The following is a 17975-nucleotide window of genomic DNA, read 5'->3' on the forward strand; positions in this document are numbered from 1 at the left end:
GGGGAGCGCTCCCCCCGCCCCTCCCCGGCCGCCCGCGGAGGTGCCCCCCGACCGCGCCCGCCGCGTCGGCGATAGTCGTGACAGCACTCGGGGCGTCGTCCCTCCAACCCAGACCACAGCGTAGGCAGCGCCGCGGGGACGGCCAGCGGGTCACCGGCGAAGCTTGGGCGCCGCGGGGAGCGTGCCGAGGCCGCAGCCGGAAGGGTGACCGGGGGCAACAGGCGCGTCCCGGCCCCGGGGACCAGGCCGGGCGAGGTGAAGCCCCGCGGGAGCCGAGCGGCCAGGGGTGCCGGAGAGCGCGGGCAGGGTGCTGTACGCGGGGGACCTGGTGACACCGGAGGTGGCAGAGGCGGAGGCGTCACCCCGGGCTTTGGGGTCCCAGCACCCCGACCGGGGAAAGGCTGGAGCAGGGACGGTGTCCCCCGGGACGGGGATCAGGGCAGGGAGCGCTGCAGCAGCCCAGATGCAGACGAGTGCCAGGGCTCGACGGGACGGTGCAGGCGTGCCACGCCAGCTGGCAGAGTCATCCACTGTGAGCCATGCTCGCTGACCTGTGATGGGCTACGGCGATGGTGGAGGTGCCGGACGGCTGCAGGAGGCAAATGTTGCCCGCGCCACACGCAGCCGGTGCCAGCGCGGGAGCAGCTGAGCCTGACAGCGGCGCTGGGGCCTGTGAGGCCTGTGAGGCCTGTGGGGAGCGTCGGCTCCGCGGTGGCCGCCCGGGGACAGGGACAGACGGACGCCATCCGACCCGAGGCCGGGGGCGGAGGCACGCAGATCGCGCCGGCGGCGGCAGAGCCGCTCCGGGCCGCCAGGGGCGGGGCTTTGCGGGATGGAGGGCGTGTCCATGCAGATCAGGCAGGGCGCGGGCTGGCGGGACGTATCACCGTGAGAAGAAGACGCCGGCCACGGGCGTCGCAGGAGCTGCGTGGCGCTGCGTGACGGGCAGCTATGGGGTTTAGAGCGATTGATGTGCGCGGGTGTGGCGCGGGAGTGTGGGCGCGTGTGTCCGTGTGTTAGGAGTAGGTGGTGGTGCGTGCGGCGTTGCCGGGCGTGAGGGGAGGCATACTTACCTGGCAGGGGAGACACCATGATCAGGCAGGTGGTTTTCCCAGGGCGAGGCTCATCCCCTGCACTCCGGGTGTGCTGACCCCTGCGATTTCCCCAAATGCGGGAAACTCGACTGCATAATTTGTGGTAGTGGGGGACTGCGTTCGCGCTCTCCCCTGGTTTTGCGGTAAACAAAAATAGAGTAGGCATTGAGAGACCTACAAACAACTAACGGAATTACTACTCTCACTCAGTGTGTTGTACGCCCATGAGGCAACTACCCACACTCAATGCAGTGCTGGTCCCAAGAGATGGGCCCGTGCTCGTTGCTCTTCGCGCGGCCGCGGTCACCCGTTATACGCTGGGGACGGCCGGCCGGACGGCGCCAGCGGCCGCGGGGAGACGCCTAATTGGTGTCATTGCTCTGTCATATTGTGCTGTGTCACCTCACACGTCCTCGTCCCGTCCCGTTCTACCCCACGCCAGGTGTCCCCTCAGTTTGGGGTGTCTGGCGGAGCCTCCCGCCCGCTGACCCCGCACTGTCCTGTCCAGACACCTCTTATTCACGCGTGGACGTGTGCGGCTGTGCGGGGAGAGAGGCGATCGCGTCTCCGTGCGCCTCCGGGGGTGCCGGCGGGACGCGGAGCCACTTGCGATTAGGGCTCAGCCACGTGGCTGGGGAGGGCGTGGAACGTTTCGGTAATGACGTTATCGACGTGACGCCATCCCCCCGCGCCACCGCCGCGCTGCGACTTCCGCCTCCAGTTCCGTGCTGGCGGCGCGGCCCGCAACGGGGCGGCGGCGGCGGCTCCGGGAGCCCGTCGGGATCCCGCCCGGATGGCGTCCAGCGCCGCCCGCGGGCCGCGCTGCCGGGAGCGGAGCCTCCGGGGTCGTTCGGGACGGGGATCGGTGACCACCGGGAGCAGCCGGAGTCGCAGCCGGGCACGGGAGGGAGAGCTCCGTACGTACCGGGGACGGGCGGTGCCCCGGGGCCGTGCCCGCCGCTGCGGGAGGGATCGCGGCGGTGCTGGGCGGGGGGTCGCTCCCCGGGGCACCGCATCGTGCCCTGGCGGGATTACCTGGTCCTCCGGGCTGCGTGGGGCAAGTGGAGAGAGAGGCCGGGGCTGGAGATGCCGCTTGCTCTCCTGTCGCTGCTCCGAGCCTCCGGCTTTGCTCGCCTCGGCCTGGAGCTGAGCCGGACTCACCTCTCCCCTCAGCGTGTTTGAAACATTGCCCGGGTACAGGTGTCCCACCCTGTGTCCGTACGTCTCTCCCGGCCGGGGGGCTGGGTGGTGGCAGCCCAGTGGATCGCTGTACTGAGAGGTGGTGGGAGAGCCCTGTTGTGTTTTCGTGCTAACTCTGGCTGTTGATTTTGGGCAGGGGAACTGTCGCCGCTCAGAGATTTGGATGCTTTGGACCACTCTGAGGAGGGAGTAGAAGCTACCAAGTCCCAGAAAAAAACTGTCCGAAACCAAAAACCGAAAAGCAGTCCTAGTGACCCCAATGGCCCAGCCCCTGCGGAGACCGAGGGGTGTGGTGAGCCCTCGAGGACATCTGAGAATGGGTCCGTGCCGCCCCCGAAGGCACCTGGGAAGCGCGGGCGGAAGTCCAAGACTGAGATGCTGCTGCTGAAGCTGTCTCAGGACCTGGAGTGCCCGACCCCAGAGCCCATCTGTGTGCAGAAGATGCTGGGGAGCAGTGAGGCGGCAGAAGGCCTGGAGACCACCCCCGGCGGGCGCCCCAAGAGACGGGCAGCCAAAGTGTAAGCAGGGGCAGCAGATGCGGGGGTCTGGAGACGAGTGCTGCAGGGAGATTGCAAGGACAGACAGATACCGCTCTCAGAGTGGTTCCTTGAGACCTGTGTCTTGCCTGGGGGGGGCTTGGTATCCTGAAGGACTTTGTCCCACATCAGTGGGACAGACTGGTTCCCCATGGAGCGATCTTTTCCCACTTTAGGAGTGATTGGATCCAGGAGCATGGGGGTGTGGGGAACAGCAGGGGCTGTAGATGAGCTCGCATGTGGCGGGTGTTTGACGGCAGTGGGGAAGAGGCTTTGTCTGGTGGGGAGCAGAACAGGCTGTGCGAGCCATGCACTGCATAAAGGGGAGTCCTCAGGGGAGCCCGTGTGCTCTGGGGCCTCTGAAGGCAGCTCAGGCAGTGCCTGTGCTCTCCGAGTGCCTGTGCAAGGAGCCCTGGGTTTTCAGGGGCAGAGCTGGCAGGGTTGCAGCACCCCGGTCCCCTCGCTCTGCTGCACAGAGGGAGGGCGCAGCGCCTGCAGCAGGGTGACCAGTGCGGGAACTCCCTTTGCTGAGGGCGCTCGTGGGAAGATCTGTGGCTTTGCTGCCTTGTGGCTGGCAAAGGGCCATACGCTGCTCTGCCTGCTGGATGCGTTCCCCTGCCTGCTGCCAGAGACCCAGGGAGGCTGACGTTCCCTGAGGAGGGGCAGGGGATGCTGGCTGTCTGAGTGGCTGGCCTGGAGCCTGGCAGTGCATCCAGACGGACTTTGCTGCAGCCCAGCTGGGCAGGGCTGGAGCAAATTGCTTGCCCAGACCATGAGCTGGAGGGTTGCATCCACCTGGTCCCTCTGCGGTCCCTCTGCTCACCTCGGGCAATGCCTTTGGTGTCCCAGGGCTTTGCTGTACCTGCAGGAGCTGGCAGAGGAGCTGACGTCTGTGTACCAGCCTCCGGCTCCCACTGAGGGTGCCCAGGAGCCAGACCCTGAGCGTATCCAGAAGAAGCGTCGGAGCCGGAGAAGAAAGGAGGAGGAAACAGATAGTGATGATCCTGCACAAGATGCTGACTTCGTGCCCTCAAAGGAGGTGTTGCTGCAGGCGGAGGAGGAGGAGGGGAGTGACGCGCCACTCAGTGAGGTGTCAGAGCCAGAGCTGGAGGTGGTCCGAGGACACGGTGGGAGGATGTCGTCTTCAGGGGTAAGGGCAAGGTCTCTGCCTTGGCCGCTTCTTACCTTTGGCCCGGCATGAACAACACAAAGTGTCTGAGCTGTCATGTGGTGTACCCACCCCCGGCTGTTTGGGGCAGGACAGCCCTGAAGCAGTACTCGGTCAGGGATGGCACAGTGCCCGTCAGCTGTGAATCTGGGCATGAGCTCTTGCGGCTTAACTGCGGGCAGCGGCAGCTCCGAGTGAGGGTGGATAGGGACAGGGTGACAGGTACTCCTGGGAGAGGGTGCAGGAGTCTTGGGCTCCTGCTGAAGCTGATGGGAGATAAAGGCAGGGTCCTGGAGGCTGTGCTGTAGTATGTGGAAGTCCCCAGAATGGGACTTTGTATCTTTAGCCGAACGTGACATGGTCTTGGCGGCTGCTGCTGCTGGGGCTGGGGGAGAGCTCTGTGCTTGCTTCCTGCATCGGTGCCTTTTAGGACAGGTGGGTCCCCCCAGGGGCTCATGGGAACATTTGGGCAGGCAGGGGCAACCTGGGCTGGACCCTTTGGCCGGGCCCTGCTCTGAGTCTGCTCTTGTGCCCAGAGGTCCAAGCCTCAGTGCCGAGGCCTCGCTCCCAATGGCTTCCACAACTCCATCATGGCCCCAGTGGAGAAGTGCTCCAGCCTCACCTGCAGCCTGTGAGTGGGGGCTTGAGGAGGTGCTGGGGGGTTCGGGCTGGGCTACAGGGAGCGGTGCCTGTTGGTGCCCTGGGGACCCTCGCTATCACAGGTGTGACAAGAAAGGAGCGTGTGCCATTGGGAGTGTCGGCGTTTGGGTGGTGGAGTGGCTGGGCCAAGCTGGGGGTGTGGGGAAGGGCAGGGGCTGAGAGCCCTCGGTGTGGGGATGCCTGTGCTGCAGGCAGGGTGCAGGGACAGGGGGCTGCCTGTGCTGCAGGCAGGGCCTGGGCTGGGAAGTGGGGCTGTCGCTGAGGTCTGGCACATCTGCTGCAGGCGAGATCAGAAGTACTCACAGTGGGAGTTTCCCGACTGGATTCCTTTGGCACACAAGTGGACATGTCTCTCTGAAAGGTACTGTCGGAGCAGCGTAGGAAGGGAGAGGGGCTGGGAGGGACACGCAGCACAGGCGCTGCCTGCACTCAGGCTGCGTGATGGGGCAGGTCCTGGCAATGTTCGGGGTGAGCTGGAGCAGGGACAGTGGGCGGTCCCAGCCATCGGGGCTGGGGGAGAGCGAGGGCATGGTGGGTGCTGTACTCCTGCACCCCTCTGGTGGGATCAGGCCCCAGCAGAAAGGATGGGGCTTTCTTGTCGTAGGCTTTGTGGATGTTGTGGTTTAACCCCAGCCAGCAACTAAGCACCACACAGCCGGTGGGATGGGAGAGAATAGAAAAAAAAAAAGGTAAAACTCACAGGTTGAGATAAAAACAGTTTAACAGAGCAGAAAAGAAGAAAATAATAATAATAATAAAATAGCAATAATAGTAAAAGGATTAGAATATACCAAACAAATGATGCACAATGCAATTGCTCACCGCTTGCTGACGGATGCCCAGTTAGTTCCTGAGCAGCAATACCCCCCAGACCAACTCCGCACAGTTTATATACTAGACATGACATCATATGGTATGGAATAGGCCTTTGGCCAGGTTGGGTCAGCTGTCCTGGCTGTGTCCCCTCACAACTTCTTGTGCCCCCCCAGCCTTCTTGCTGGCTGGGCGTGAGAAGCTGAAAAATCCTTGAGTTAGTATAAACACTACTTAGCAACAACTGAAAACTTCAGTGCGTTATCAACATTCCTCTCATACTAAATCCAAAACATAACACTATACCAGCTACTAGGAAGAAAGTTAACTCTATCCCAGCTGAAATCAGGACAGTGGGTCTCATGGATTTGGCCATGGAGTCTTAGTAGCCATCAGGGTAGCCACCAGCAGGACATGCTGGGCTGTGCAGAGGCTGGGATGGGTGCTGGGGCATGGTGCTGTGCTGGGGAGGTGACTGGATGAGGAGCAGTTGGGGAGATGTCCTCTCACTTTCTTCTGCCTCCCCAGTGAAGCTGCCCCGTACCTGCCGGCAGAGGAGAAGTCTCCCCTCTTCTCCATCCAGCGGGAGGGCATCGAAGACGATGGTGTCTTGTACAGGGTAAACAGGTCCGTGGCAGGCTGCCCCGGGGCACTGCCGGGGTGATGGGTGTTGTGCCTGGGACCCGCAGTAACCCCCAGGGCTGTGGCCCCGGCAGGTCCAGGGGCCGGGCGGCCACCCCAGGGCAGCAGGAGTGACGGTGGTCTGAGCAGCCAGCCTGTGCAGCATGCCCTGGGGTCCCACCGCTGCCCGGCCCTGTGCCAGGGCTCTGTGCCAGCCGGGTGCTGCCCTGCCTGGCTCATGTGTTCCCGCTCCGCGGTGATGCTGCTCGTGCCTTATGCCCTTACCTGCTTCCCTGCTGGCAGGTTCAACTCGCTGCAGCCCCATGAGGAGCGCCTGGATGTGTCCTTCTTCGTGGGCGGCCCTGTGTGGGCGATGGAGTGGTGCCCATCCCCAGAAGGCTCAGCGGCCTCTCAGTATGTGGCTCTCTACTGCCATGGGAGCATGGAGGAGACACACAGTGTGGCCGGGCTCCATGGGGGTCCTGCGCTCCTGCAGCTCTGGGGCCTGGGCACACTGCAGCAGGAGCAGGGGTGAGTGGCCTGGCCTGGGGAACGGCCCCCCTGGGGAAGTGGCTGGGGGCTGCCTGGCTCCCAGGGATGGGGCAGGGCCCCTACCTCTTGTCCCTCCATGGCTGAGAGGGTAGTGAGGTTCGTCCTCTCCCAGAGCTGCCAGCCATGGCCTGAACCCCATGGGGGCTGTGCTCGTAGCTAGCTTCACTGCTGTTGTACACTGGAGCTGCTGGGCACCAGCTCTTGCGTTCTTCATGGCTCAACCCGTGCCTGCAGCTCTGCCGACAAAGCCGGGCTGGCCTATGCTGTCGCTGCTGACCATGGCTGCGTCTGGGACATGAAGTTCTGCCCCAGCGGTGCCTGGGAGCCGCCCACCACTGCCAGGAAGGTGAGTGTGCTGCCAGAAGGGCTGCCCAGGCCCTGAGGGGGCCGCCTTTGTTTCCCCTGGGGCTCTTAAGTCCATGCCCTCGCTAAAGCCGTGCCTTCCCCGGCGGGAGACGGTGACCCTGGGGCTGAGCCTGTGTATCATTCTGCAGCACCCACAGATGAGCCGGCTGGGCTTGCTGGCCGTGGCCTTCTCAGATGGCAAGGTGGTGCTGTACTCCCTCCCGCACCCTGGGGCCCTGCAGCGCTCCAAGAGAACCCAGGTAAAAGGTAGGAAGAGCCGCGCCACCGGGCAGGGGTGTCCTGGCCCTCGTCCCACCGTGCCGGGGTGGGCGGTGTGCGAGCCCTGGGGCTGGGGCCCCTCTGCCCACATGCGAGGGGGCCTGCTGTGCCGAGGGGGCTGGGCTGGGGCACTGCCGTGGGGCAGACCCTGCTCGCCAGATGCAGCGGGACAGTGCCCAGGCCAGCATCGCCCTGCCCAGGAGTTGTGTGTAGTGAGAGAGGGACAGCGGGGAGGAGCGAGGCTGCTTTTTGATGTCAGAGGATGTCAAGGTGCTGCTGACCCAGAGGCAGGTTCAGTCTCAGGGATGCTGCGGCAGCCCAGCTGGGACATGGCTCCTGGGCAGCCCTGCCTGAAGCTGGGTGCTCTCAGCAGTGTTGCTGTGACTGGAATGGGGTTGCAGGGCAAAGTGTAGCTGTGGTAGTGTGTTCCCGAGCCTTTACCCACCTCCCTGCTTGCTACTGGGAGTGTGTCCTGTTGTGGCAGAGCTGCTTATTCCAGCCCAGCTTGAGCTGTTTAGCACAGCAGGGATCTGGGGCTCTGAGCACTCGGCTGGTCTGGGCTAATGGTGCTTGTAATAGTCTCATCCGTTGGGAGCCGAGCAAGATTGATGACCTGTGCGTGCTGCTCGTGGTCGCTCAGCCGTGGCTGACAGCCTGCACGTCCATGGCTGACAATGGGAAATGGGTTCCCTGCACCCGAGCGTGGGTGCCGGTCCCCATCAGCACGTCGTGCTGACGCCTGCGCCAGCCCCGTGCTGGCCGCTGGCGCTGCCTTTCCTGCCCCCCCGTCGGAGTGCCGGCTCTGGGTGGTTTGCGCTGGCTGCCGCAGCCCCCACGTGGGGAGCTTGCGGCAGGCGCGGATCCTTCCCCAGCCTGCAAAGCTCCTGCGGACAGGCCGGGTCCTGTCACGTAGCGTCAGCCTGGCTGCAGCTGCATGTACTGTCCTTGTGCCGCGCAGCCGGGCTGGGGGTGCCAGTTTGCAGCCGCAGGATCAGTGCCAGACTGCGGTGCGCTGAGGCCCTGCTGGGAGCTGCTGGGTCGGCGTGGCTATGCTGGCTCTCTCTGGGGCTCCGGGTACCCACACCTGGTGTTTCTGCCTGAGAGAGCCCAGGGCTGCTCTCCATGCCGTGTCCTGGCTATCATGGAGGTGCCAGAGAAGATGTATGGCTCCTCCGTATCTCTGCACAACACTGCCTCTGCCTGCGGCTGTCACGCTCTGGGGTGCAGACGTGCTTGTCTGGTGCTCACTGTGCCTGAGGACAGGCCCGCGCTGAGGGACTGGGGGGCCCTTCCGGCCCAAGAGGTGTGGGACAGGGGCCCCACAGCACTCGTGTCGTGTGTCGCTGGCGGGGGAGATTCTCTGGTGGACAAAGCTGGTGCGTGGGGTGTCCTGTGGGCACCTCATCCTGAGCCGTTTGGGCATAGGGGTCTCTGCACAGTCTGCCCTCCCCAGGAGTGGCTGCCCAGGCTGCTCCAGCCCCCATCACTGGCTGCCCTGGCCACCTTGGCTGCCTTTGCCTAGCAGAGCAGTCTGTCCTGCACGGCTGCTCCTTTCATGCCCAGGGCGGTCATGGTCTGGTCTGGCCCCTGTGTGCCACTGAGTCCCCTTGAGTTTGGTGAAGACGTCTTCTATCAAGGCAGGCAGCTGGTCATGGTGGGGTGAAGATGGCTGGTGTGGGGGGAGTGTCACCCCTGTCCCATCTCTGCCTGTGGCGCCTTTCGAGGTGCTGCTTCCTCCAGCACAGGCAGGTCCAGCTCCTGGAGGTCTTGCTACTTGCCTGATCTTGGATTTGCTGCTCTGTGTGCTCTGTTTTCTGCTGCTGGGTATGCTCGCCTGCCGTTTGTCGGCTGTGGTGGGGACACTGGTCCGGATGGGTGGCACACAGGGACTGGGAGCCCTGGCCAGGGCCGTGGGGAGCAGTGAGCCAGGCTCCGGGCTCCTACCGCAGGGAGCTTCTATGAGAGCTGGTGCCTGTCCTGACCCTCCTCTGCTCTCTTCTAGATGGGTCCTTCCACAAGCACGTTATCTGCAAGGTCAGTGTCCTCTACCACTGTGGTCCCCCATCGGGGCTGGCACCCAGTGAGCCTCCTGGCTGGTGCAGGTGGGAGAGCTGGGGCAGGAGTCAGGAAGCCTGCAGAGCTCGCCAGCCCCAGGGTGTTTGGGGTGGCACAGTAGAGCCATGCTGCCAAACCTGGGTGTCCCCAGCTCTTGGGACGTGGATGGCACCAGCATGGGGCTGTGACTGATGTCTGTCTTTTGGCCTCCAGGTCCAGTGTATTGCCACACTCCAGGTGGGCTCTATCCAGGCGGGGAATGCGTCCGAGTGCGGCCAGTGCTTCAGCCTCTCCTGGATGCCATGCAAGCCCCATCATCACCTGGCAGCTGGTTTTTATGATGGTGAGTCCCCCACCTGCATCCCACAGCAGAGCCTTTGGGGAGCAGCCCTTGCCCTGCAGCAGGCAGAGATGCACACAGAGCTTTCTGCTCCTTCAGCCTCGGCCTGGGGCAGGGAGTGGGGGACCCTGAGGGTGAGGTACAGGGGCAGCGTCGTCATGAGCAGCAGCAAGTGGAAGGCACTGTGCAGGAACCTCTCTGCCTGTCCCTGGGACAGGGGGATGGCTTGTCGTGGGCGGGCCGTAGGCACCCTCACATACCTGGTGGCTCCAGGATGTGGCTCTGGCTTAATCCACATCTGGCTGACTTGCCTGGATGTAGTTTTGTGTCTGGCTTCAGGCAATCCATAGCTCTGTGCTGTGCTGCCAGGACCTGCTGTACCCGAGCCATCCTGTCCTGCTCTTAGCCCCAGCTCCAGCCCTGGCTCGGCCACTGTACGTCGCAGCTCCAGCAGCCCCTGCCTGTGCCACTGCCTGTCCCCCAGCCCTGTGCTGCCTTGGATCCCACGCTGCAGTACTGGGTGTCCTCTGCGCTGCTGGTGCAGTTGTGGGGCAGCTGCTGAGGCAGCTCCTCATGGGCATGGGTCTCCTCCTGCAGGTACTGTGGCTGTCTGGAACCTGCTCACCAAGTCCCTGCTGCAGTGTGTGCGCCAGCCTGATGGCTCCCTCAAGCTCTACCCTTTCCGGTGCTTTCTAGCCCACGACCACGCGGTCCGGAGCATCGAGTGGTGCAAGGCCGACAGGTGAGGGCTGGGGAACTGGTGCTGGTGCAGGCACTGACTGGGTGAGCGGGCTCACTCCTGCAGATGAGGGTCCTTTGCTGAGATGGGCTTAAGAGGACTTGCTGCTAGCACTTGGCCCTCTGAGGCATCGAAGAGGTTGGGTTGGGCTTTTCAGGGTGAGAGGGGGTTGAGCCACTGCCTGTGGGAGCAGTGCTGTGCTGTGGTACACGTTGTCCCTGCAGCAGGGACGGGGCACGGCTCTGCGCTGGGGTCTCAGTGCTGCCTTTCTCCTGGTTCTCAGCAACTTCCTGGTCACGGCAGGGAGCGACCGTAAGATCAAGTTCTGGGACCTGCGGCGGCTGTACGAGCCCATCAACAGCATCAAGCGGTTCCTCAGCACAGAGGTGGCCTGGCTGCTGCCTTACAACGGGGTCACTGTGGCCCAGGACAACTGCTATGCCTCGTGAGTGCTGGGACCACCGTGGTGCCCTCTCTGTGCCCAGGGCCAGCCCCACTGCTGGGGTCTGGTCTTACTCCACGGGGTCCCTCTGGTCTCTCCTTCCCTGGGAGCATGCGGCTGTGCCGTGGTGAGAGCAGACTTTGCTCATGCTGGGTCACACCACAGCTGTGCAGTGTTGCCATCCCCTCAGCCGCATCACCCTGGGGCACAAGCAAGGTGGGCAAGGGGAAGGATGAGGCATCTGAGCTGGGCTGGCCAGTGGGGCTCCTGCGTGGCCCCAGGCTGACACAAGTTGGCAGAAGAGTTCTGGGGTCTTGGTGTGTTCTCAGCCTTCGGGAGCTGCTCTGAGCTGCCTCGTGATGCTGTGACATGCTGCTAGGGCAAGGACAGCCCCCCTCCATCCGCCTGGGTCCTGGGGTCTCTGGGGAGGTGGGCTGATGCTTGGCTCTCGCAGTCTCAGAGCAGCAGTGCAGAGTTCTGTCCTCATCTGTTCCCTTTCTGTTGCAGTTACGGTCTCTGTGGGATCCACTACATTGATGCCGGGTACTTGGGCTTCAAGGCTTATTTTGTGGCCCCTCGCAAGGGGACTGTATGGGTAAGAGGCTGGTGCAGGGCAGTTCTGTCCTGGGGGCCATGTCAGAGGGGTGGGCACCTGCCCCAAACCCAGCACCAGCTGGGTCCCACAGCTGTGGGTGGGGGTGATGCCACCTGGCTGTGTGAGGCCCTGGCTCTTGGGGTCACCCTCTGCCCCTTGGGTGAGGGACCGTGGCAGCCGTGTGAAGTGGTGTCCCTGCCTGTGTCCAAGCTGGCTGCGCTTCCGAGCCCGGCCCTCCCAGGGTGGGGGGCAGAGGGTGGTGCCCAGGGGTTGGGGTCTGTGGTGCTGCAGCCCAGCTGGGGGTGGTGGGGAGCCCATTGGGACCCCGCACCCTAGAGCTGTCTGTTCCTGTAGAGCATATCTGGCTCGGACTGGCTGAACACAGTGGCTGCAGGAGACATCACCGGCGAGCTGGTGGCTGCGGTGCTGCCTGACCTGGCCGTCAATCCCCTCAACGTCAAGCGGTCCTCAGACCGCAGATTTGTAAGAGGCCGTCGTGCTCAGCAGGGCCCATCTGCAACACGCGTGGGGCTGGGGAGGGTGGGAGTTGTGTTCCTGGGTTGCTGGAAGAGCGTCTTGAGCCAGCCTCAGGGCCTCTGCTCCCCCCAACACATGTGTGTGTGCGCACGCATCATGCATGTGTGTGTGTCATGCCCTTCCTGCCCGGCCAGGGGCTGCGTGGTGGGGAAGGGCAGTGGCAGCAGCCTCGGCTGTGGGCATGGGACCTTTGGGGTTAGGCTTATACATGGGGCACGCCTGGCCCTTTTTGTCCCCTGCCCTTATGGTAGCACCTCCTTCCTCTCCCCTGCCCCCAGTCCCACTCAGTCCCTGGTGGTCCCTGTCTGCAGAGGAGCAGATGGACCCCCTGCACTGCCCTGAGCCTCATCTTGCCCACAGCCGGTCTACAAAGCCGACCTGCTGCCCTGCAGCCCTGCCGGGTCAGAGGGCGGTGAGCAGGTGCTGCCGAAGACCAGGCTCTACAGCGAGATGGTGACCAAGAGCTACATCCGATTCCGGGACACAGACCTGGTAGGAGAGGACGGGGGGCAAGCCTGGGGCTGGGTGGTCCTGCCTGTGAGTGGGACCCATGGGAGCGGGGCTGGGGCCTCTGGTGTTGTGGCTGGGCAGTGGGAGCTGCAGGACAAGGAGATGCTGCTCCAGCGTGGCAGCCCCTCACCTCCAGTGGAGTCCAGGCTGGCTGTCCTGAGAGCACAGGGATGGGCTGCCCGGCCTCCGTGAAGCCTGGGCCTGGCTGCCTTGCCAGCCTGGGCTGGGGTCCCCCAGGCAGGGAGCCCCTGGTTCCCTGGGCGCAGGGTGGTGGGGGGCATGGCTGTGGGTGTCAGCCCTGGGCAGAGCAGTGTGCTCGGTGTCCTGGCTGTGGCAGCAGTCTGGAGTGCCCAGCCCTGGGAAGCAGCCTGGGGGGTCACAGCCTGCCTGGGCCCCTGCTGCCTGGTGTGCCGGGCTGTGTTTGGAGGTGTTGGCGTGGGGCACCAGTGCCATGCTTCTCCTCTAGAGAGAGGGAGCGAGTCTGTGGGTCAGAGCTGCTGGGGAGGCACCAGGGAGGTGGGTTGGGGTCTGCTGTGCTCTGGCTGCCCTACCCAGGCCCTCCCTGGGGTTTGGCTCCTGCTGCCCTTTGCCATGGCTCTTTGGCGGGTGAGCCTGCGGGCGACCTGTGTCCCCTGGCCAAGCAGCACCTGCCCCTGCTGTGATCCTGGTGCCGTCAGGGCTGCTGTGAATGCAGCGTTCCTGCCCCGGGCACGCAGCCCACCGCAGTGCCACCGCTTCACAGCGCAGCTTTAAGAACTTCCCCAGCCGGGAGCCCATGCGCAGGATGCACACGCAGGAGGTGAAGGCAGAGCTGAGCCTCGACCGCCTGCAGCTGGAGTCCCTGCACAAGGTGAGAGGGCTGTGCTGAGCCCGCAGCCCCGCACACAGCCCAGGAGGGTGCAGGCAGGAGGCCACGGCTGCTGCAGGCAGGGTCTGCCTCTGCCCCGCTACCCACGCTGCTTCCTGGGTGCTGGGGTCCCAATGCCTTGGCCCCCTCCCCTCCTGACCCCCTTGTCCTCCCACAGGTGCGCTTCAGCCCCAACCTGGACTCGCACGGCTGGCTGGTGTCGGGTGGGCAGGCAGGCATCGTTCGGGCACACTGCCTGGTGGGACTGGCCTCTGGCGTGGGCCACCAGCTGCTGCCGGAGTGTCGTGCCCGCTTCAGCAACCTTTATGGGGACAAGCCCGGCAGCCCCAGCCCCGCTGAGCAATCCCTGCTGCCAGCAGAGTAGCGTGGTGGATCCCTTGTGCTGCTGCCAGACATGCTCACTCCGGGCAGCAGCTTGGGCTGGGGGCAGGCTGTGCTGTCCAGCGGGGCTGTGTGCCCCCTCAAGGTGCTTCTTACCCTCTGGGCCCCTACCTCGGGGGCGGGACGGCTGCTCCTGGCTGTTCACCTGGGATCCTGCTCCGGGCCCAGAAGGATCTTTTTGCGCTGTTTGGTCTGAGCTGGTGCGGGGGTGGGGGGCAGTGGGACCGGTGCGTGTCCCTGGGTTGAGCTGTGGGTCTTGGGGCCTGACGCTGGGGAAGCACCTGTAGGCCCCCACCTGTGTGGGGCTGTGCTTGCTCTTGCCTCCCGCCCCGCGTTGCTGGCTGCCCCCTCCCCATGCAGGTGCAGGCAAGGGCGCTGGGGGGGTCAGCCTTGTCCTGGGCAGGGCAGATGGGGCTGGCAGGGGTGCCAGGAGCTCTGGAGTTGCTCACATTGAGCCTGTGTTCAGCTGTGCAGTAAATGTGGTTTGTTTTGTAAAGGCTGGTTGTGGTGCTGGTGCGGGTCCACAGGCGCTGGTGCCTGGGGTGGCCATCTCGGTGCTGCCCTGGGGCCCAGCTCTGGCCACACTCTGCCCCTCGCAGGGGGACGGGGCCGTCCCCCCTCCCCATTCCCCTCCTGGCTGCCTGCACCGCTGCTGCTGCTCTCCAACAAGTTTATTGGCGGCTGCGGGCTCTGCCACTGCCCGCTGGGCTCCTTGCACAAAGACGTGGACAGACACACACTCCATGGGTGCAACAGACATGGTCTCACGAGGGTGGGAATGGATCAGGCCAAAGCACGGCAGGATCTGGCCCGGGCCCGGGCCAGGCGGCAGGGAGCAAAGCCAGGGAAGCCGGCGCTCAGGGCTGAGCTCTGGGCTCTGGCTGCTCTGTCTCCCTGCTCCCGGGTGGGTGCAGCAGCAGCAGCTCCCACGGGCCCCCCTGCAGCCCGGGCAGCAGCAAGCCCATGGCCACGGGGGCTGTGGGGCAGCCCCCGTGGCCATGGGGGAACGGGAGTGTCTGGGGCCAAGGCTGGGTCTGGGCTCCTCCCCTCCCTTCCCTGGGCCCTTGAGCAGCTGCAGTGGCTCCCTCCTGTCCCCTCTCCTGCAGGGGACAACAGGGCTCCGTGGGGGGACGTGTGTGGGGCAGGATCCCCCCTCCTCTGGGGCTGCTCCCAGCAGGCCTGGGGCTGTGGCAGACCCAGTCACCTGGGGGTGGAGGCTCATGGGGCAGTCCCATGCAGGGGCCAGGCTGTGTGTGTGTGTGTCTGTGTGTCCCCCCCTACCCGGGACCCTGCATGCTCAGGGGCACTGTCCCACCCCAGGGCTCTGCAGCAGCGGGGTGGGTGCAGCACAGGCACAGGAGCCCAAGGACTGCCCCTGCCCCTGCTCCTGCACCACACCCCCTGCTCCAGGGGCAGCTCCCGCTCGCCTGCAAGGTGGGGGGGCCAGGGCCAGGCCTGACCCAGCTCCACAGCGGATGAGGGTCTCAGGCATGGGGATCCTGGCAGTGCTGGCAGGCTGCCATCTCCTCCTGGTACCGCTCCACCTGCACCGTGCATGAGGCAAAGCCGAACTTGCTCTGCAGCTGGGTGCTGGCTTCCCGCAGCACTGTCTCGGGGTCGGCGCTGGCCTCTGGGGATGGCAGCGCAGCGTGGCTCAGTCCCTGTGTACGTGCCCTGGGGGCTGCGTGAGCTGGCTGGGCTGCGTGTGGGAACACTTACCGACAGCCACGTGCACCGACACGGCATGGTGGCTCAGCGTCAGGGCCCAGAGGTGCAGGTCATGGGCGCCCTTCACCCCGCTCACCCCCAGCAGCACCTCCTTCACCGTGTCGAACTCGAGGCCCCGCGGTGTCCCTGCCAGCAATGCCTGGTCACGGAGGGGCCAGCCCCAGCCCTGGCCCCTGTCAAGGTCAGGGCTTGTGGTGGGAGCAGCCAGGTGTGGGGGCTTCCCCAGGCTGGGGATGGGGGCGCCGGGATGAGGCAGCCTCTCACCATGGGGCTGTTTGCCTGGAGCAGAGAGGATGGGCTGGGGGGCTCAGGGGGGCAATGGAAGGACATAGGGGTGGGATGGGTTGTGCCTGGGTGGGGAGCAGGGGTCGCGAGGGGGTGAGCTGCCACATGGGGAAGGGGCTGTGGCAGCTGCAGCCCCAAGGAGCTCCTGTGCTGCCCCGCCAGCCCCCCGCACCCGTGGTCCTGTGCCTTCCTCACCCATCACTCACCTTCCATGAGGACTCTGAAGACATCCCTGAGGATGGTGAAGGTGGAGCCGAGGACGAAGACCGAGAAGAAGAGGGTGCTGATGGGGTCTGCGATCTTGCACTGGGGCTGCAGAGAGCAGGATCTGTGTGAGGCTGGGGGGGCAGAGCCAAGCTGGGCATCCGGGTGTGGGGATGCCAGGGCCCCATTGCCCCACGGCACCCTGCACAGAGCTGAGGGAGTTGTTCCCATGGGCAGCAGAGGGGAGTCCAGCCTAGGCACCTTGAAGTAGATGATGGTGGCAGCCACGAGGACGCCAATGCTCTGCAGCAGGTCACCCACCACGTGGACGAAGGCCGCACGGACACTGGTGCTGCCAGGCAGGGCGGCATGGCCAGGTGGGCAGCCCCCAGTGCTCTCCAGCTGCTCGTAGCCCCCTGCACCGTGGCTGTGGCCGTGGCCAGCAGGGGACTGATGCAGGATGTAGGCCATGCTGGGGAGAGCAGGGGTGGCTCAGCACTGTGCTGGGCAGGGTGCAGGGGTCTCGCTGGCCCTGCCTGGAACTGCACACTGGCAGCGGTGCCAGGCAGTGCAGGCAAAGGGGGCACAGGCAGGCACACCCAGGCCCCAGGAGGGTAGAGAGGTGTAGGGCAGAGTCCCACCATGGGGCAGGGCTGGAAGCAGAGCAGGGACAGGGCAGCTGCAGCACTGCAGGGAGGCACATGGGGCCAGGGCAGGGATTCAGGCCTGAGGCACGTGCCAGGGCTCAGGCTGGGCATGGGGGCAGGGCTGAGGGGGTGCTGCCTAGGGGGTGGCCAGGGGATGTGGCCTCAGAGGTTGTACGTACACGGGCTGGAAGCTGGGAACGTATGGGGGACAGGGAATGGGGGGGGGAGGAAGTGCTTGGGGACATGAGGCTGGTGCACAGGGACAGGTGACCTGGGGCCAGGGCTGGGGGTCTTGGGGTACCAGGGGCACACATGGGGCAGGGGTGTGGGAGAGGAGGCCAGGGCTCAGGCTGGGGCTGTGTGGGGGGCTGCAGGTGTGCATAGCCCTGTGTGGGACATACACCAGGTTGACGCCAACGGCACTGGCGGATGTAGCCAGCATGGCTCGTGCCTCAATCTCGTAGTCGTTGCTGACAATGCGGGCGGCCGCCAGGTAGACAAGGGCCCCGGTCACAACCCAGATGGAGAGGACAGAGGCCAGCGCACCCAGCGTCTCTGTGAGACAGCAGCTGTCAGTGCCCACCCTGGCTGGGGGGCTCCCGTGGAGCCGAGCCCCACCCCAAGCTCACCTGAGCGGTGCCAGCCATAGCTCATGGTCTTGGTGGGCGGGCGGGTGGAGACCCAGAGGGAGAAGAGGCTGACGGACATGCTGCCCACGTCCGTCAGCAGGTGGGCTGCATCCGTCATGATGGCCAGGCTGTGCGCCAGGTACCCGCCTGCAGTTGCAGAGCAGCTGGCACCCCCTGCCCCGGCAGCCCCCTGTCCCCATCCCCATCCCCATCCCGCCGTTACCTATCACCTCCCCGACCATGAAGACGCAGCAGATGGTGCAGGCAACACTCAGCTGCCGGCGGGCCTGGAGCCTGCCCTGGCCAGGGCTGGGGACTGGGGGGCTGCAGCAGCAGTGGGGAGCCAGAGCTGGGGGCATCGTCGGTGCCAGGGGGTCCTGGGAGCCTGCAAACAGACTGGGGGCGGGGGTCACTGCCAGCCACACTGGCTCCCGGTGCTCCTGCCCAGCATGCCCGGGGATCCTGGTAGCCACAGTCTGGCCCAGCTGCCCGGGGCTCCTGCTGGCCGGGCCACTGGAGAGCACTGGGCACACGGCATCGCCCCTCCCGTCCCCGTCCCGTGCGACACCGGCAGGGTTCCCCAGCTCAGTCCCGGGTGGCCATGCTGTGTGCCTGGCTGAGCCCCGCCACCCCCGTCCCCGCCACCGCCGGCAACAAAGCTGGTGGCTGCGGTCCCCGCGGGCTGTGCCCCGGCCCCGGCCCGCTGGCAGGTCCCGCTGCCGCACCGGGGTCCGCGGCCGGGCCGCC

The 17975-nt window shown here is 65.2% G+C and overlaps 2 protein-coding genes across 2 annotated transcripts; one reads left to right on the forward strand and one right to left on the reverse strand.

The window, feature by feature from the left end:
* The first annotated feature begins 1887 nt into the window (after positions 1-1887).
* Positions 1888-14160, forward strand: GTF3C2 (general transcription factor IIIC, polypeptide 2, beta 110kDa). The gene is made up of 18 exons (XM_010565918.1): positions 1888-2011; positions 2431-2812; positions 3680-3980; positions 4535-4629; positions 4942-5019; positions 6000-6098; positions 6396-6623; positions 6879-6990; positions 7139-7256; positions 9271-9302; positions 9537-9666; positions 10261-10405; positions 10686-10847; positions 11352-11439; positions 11794-11922; positions 12337-12468; positions 13229-13336; positions 13512-14160. Exons 1-18 carry the CDS (start codon positions 1888-1890, stop codon positions 13716-13718), a joined length of 2670 nt encoding a protein of 889 aa, XP_010564220.1. The 3' UTR covers positions 13719-14160.
* Positions 14161-15219: 1059 nt separating this feature from the next.
* Positions 15220-17587, reverse strand: SLC30A3 (solute carrier family 30 (zinc transporter), member 3). The gene is made up of 7 exons (XM_010565919.1): positions 17452-17587; positions 17229-17375; positions 17001-17154; positions 16214-16424; positions 15955-16060; positions 15455-15589; positions 15220-15365 (listed from the first exon to the last, which is right to left on the reverse strand). The coding sequence occupies exons 1-7, from the start codon at positions 17585-17587 to the stop codon at positions 15220-15222; spliced, it is 1035 nt and encodes a 344-aa protein (XP_010564221.1).
* Between the last annotated feature and the right edge of the window lie 388 nt (positions 17588-17975).

The sequence above is a fragment of the Haliaeetus leucocephalus genome, unplaced genomic scaffold, assembly GCF_000737465.1.
Source record: "Haliaeetus leucocephalus isolate CR32 unplaced genomic scaffold, Haliaeetus_leucocephalus-4.0 Scaffold197, whole genome shotgun sequence".
In the NCBI taxonomy this organism is placed as follows: domain Eukaryota; kingdom Metazoa; phylum Chordata; class Aves; order Accipitriformes; family Accipitridae; genus Haliaeetus; species Haliaeetus leucocephalus.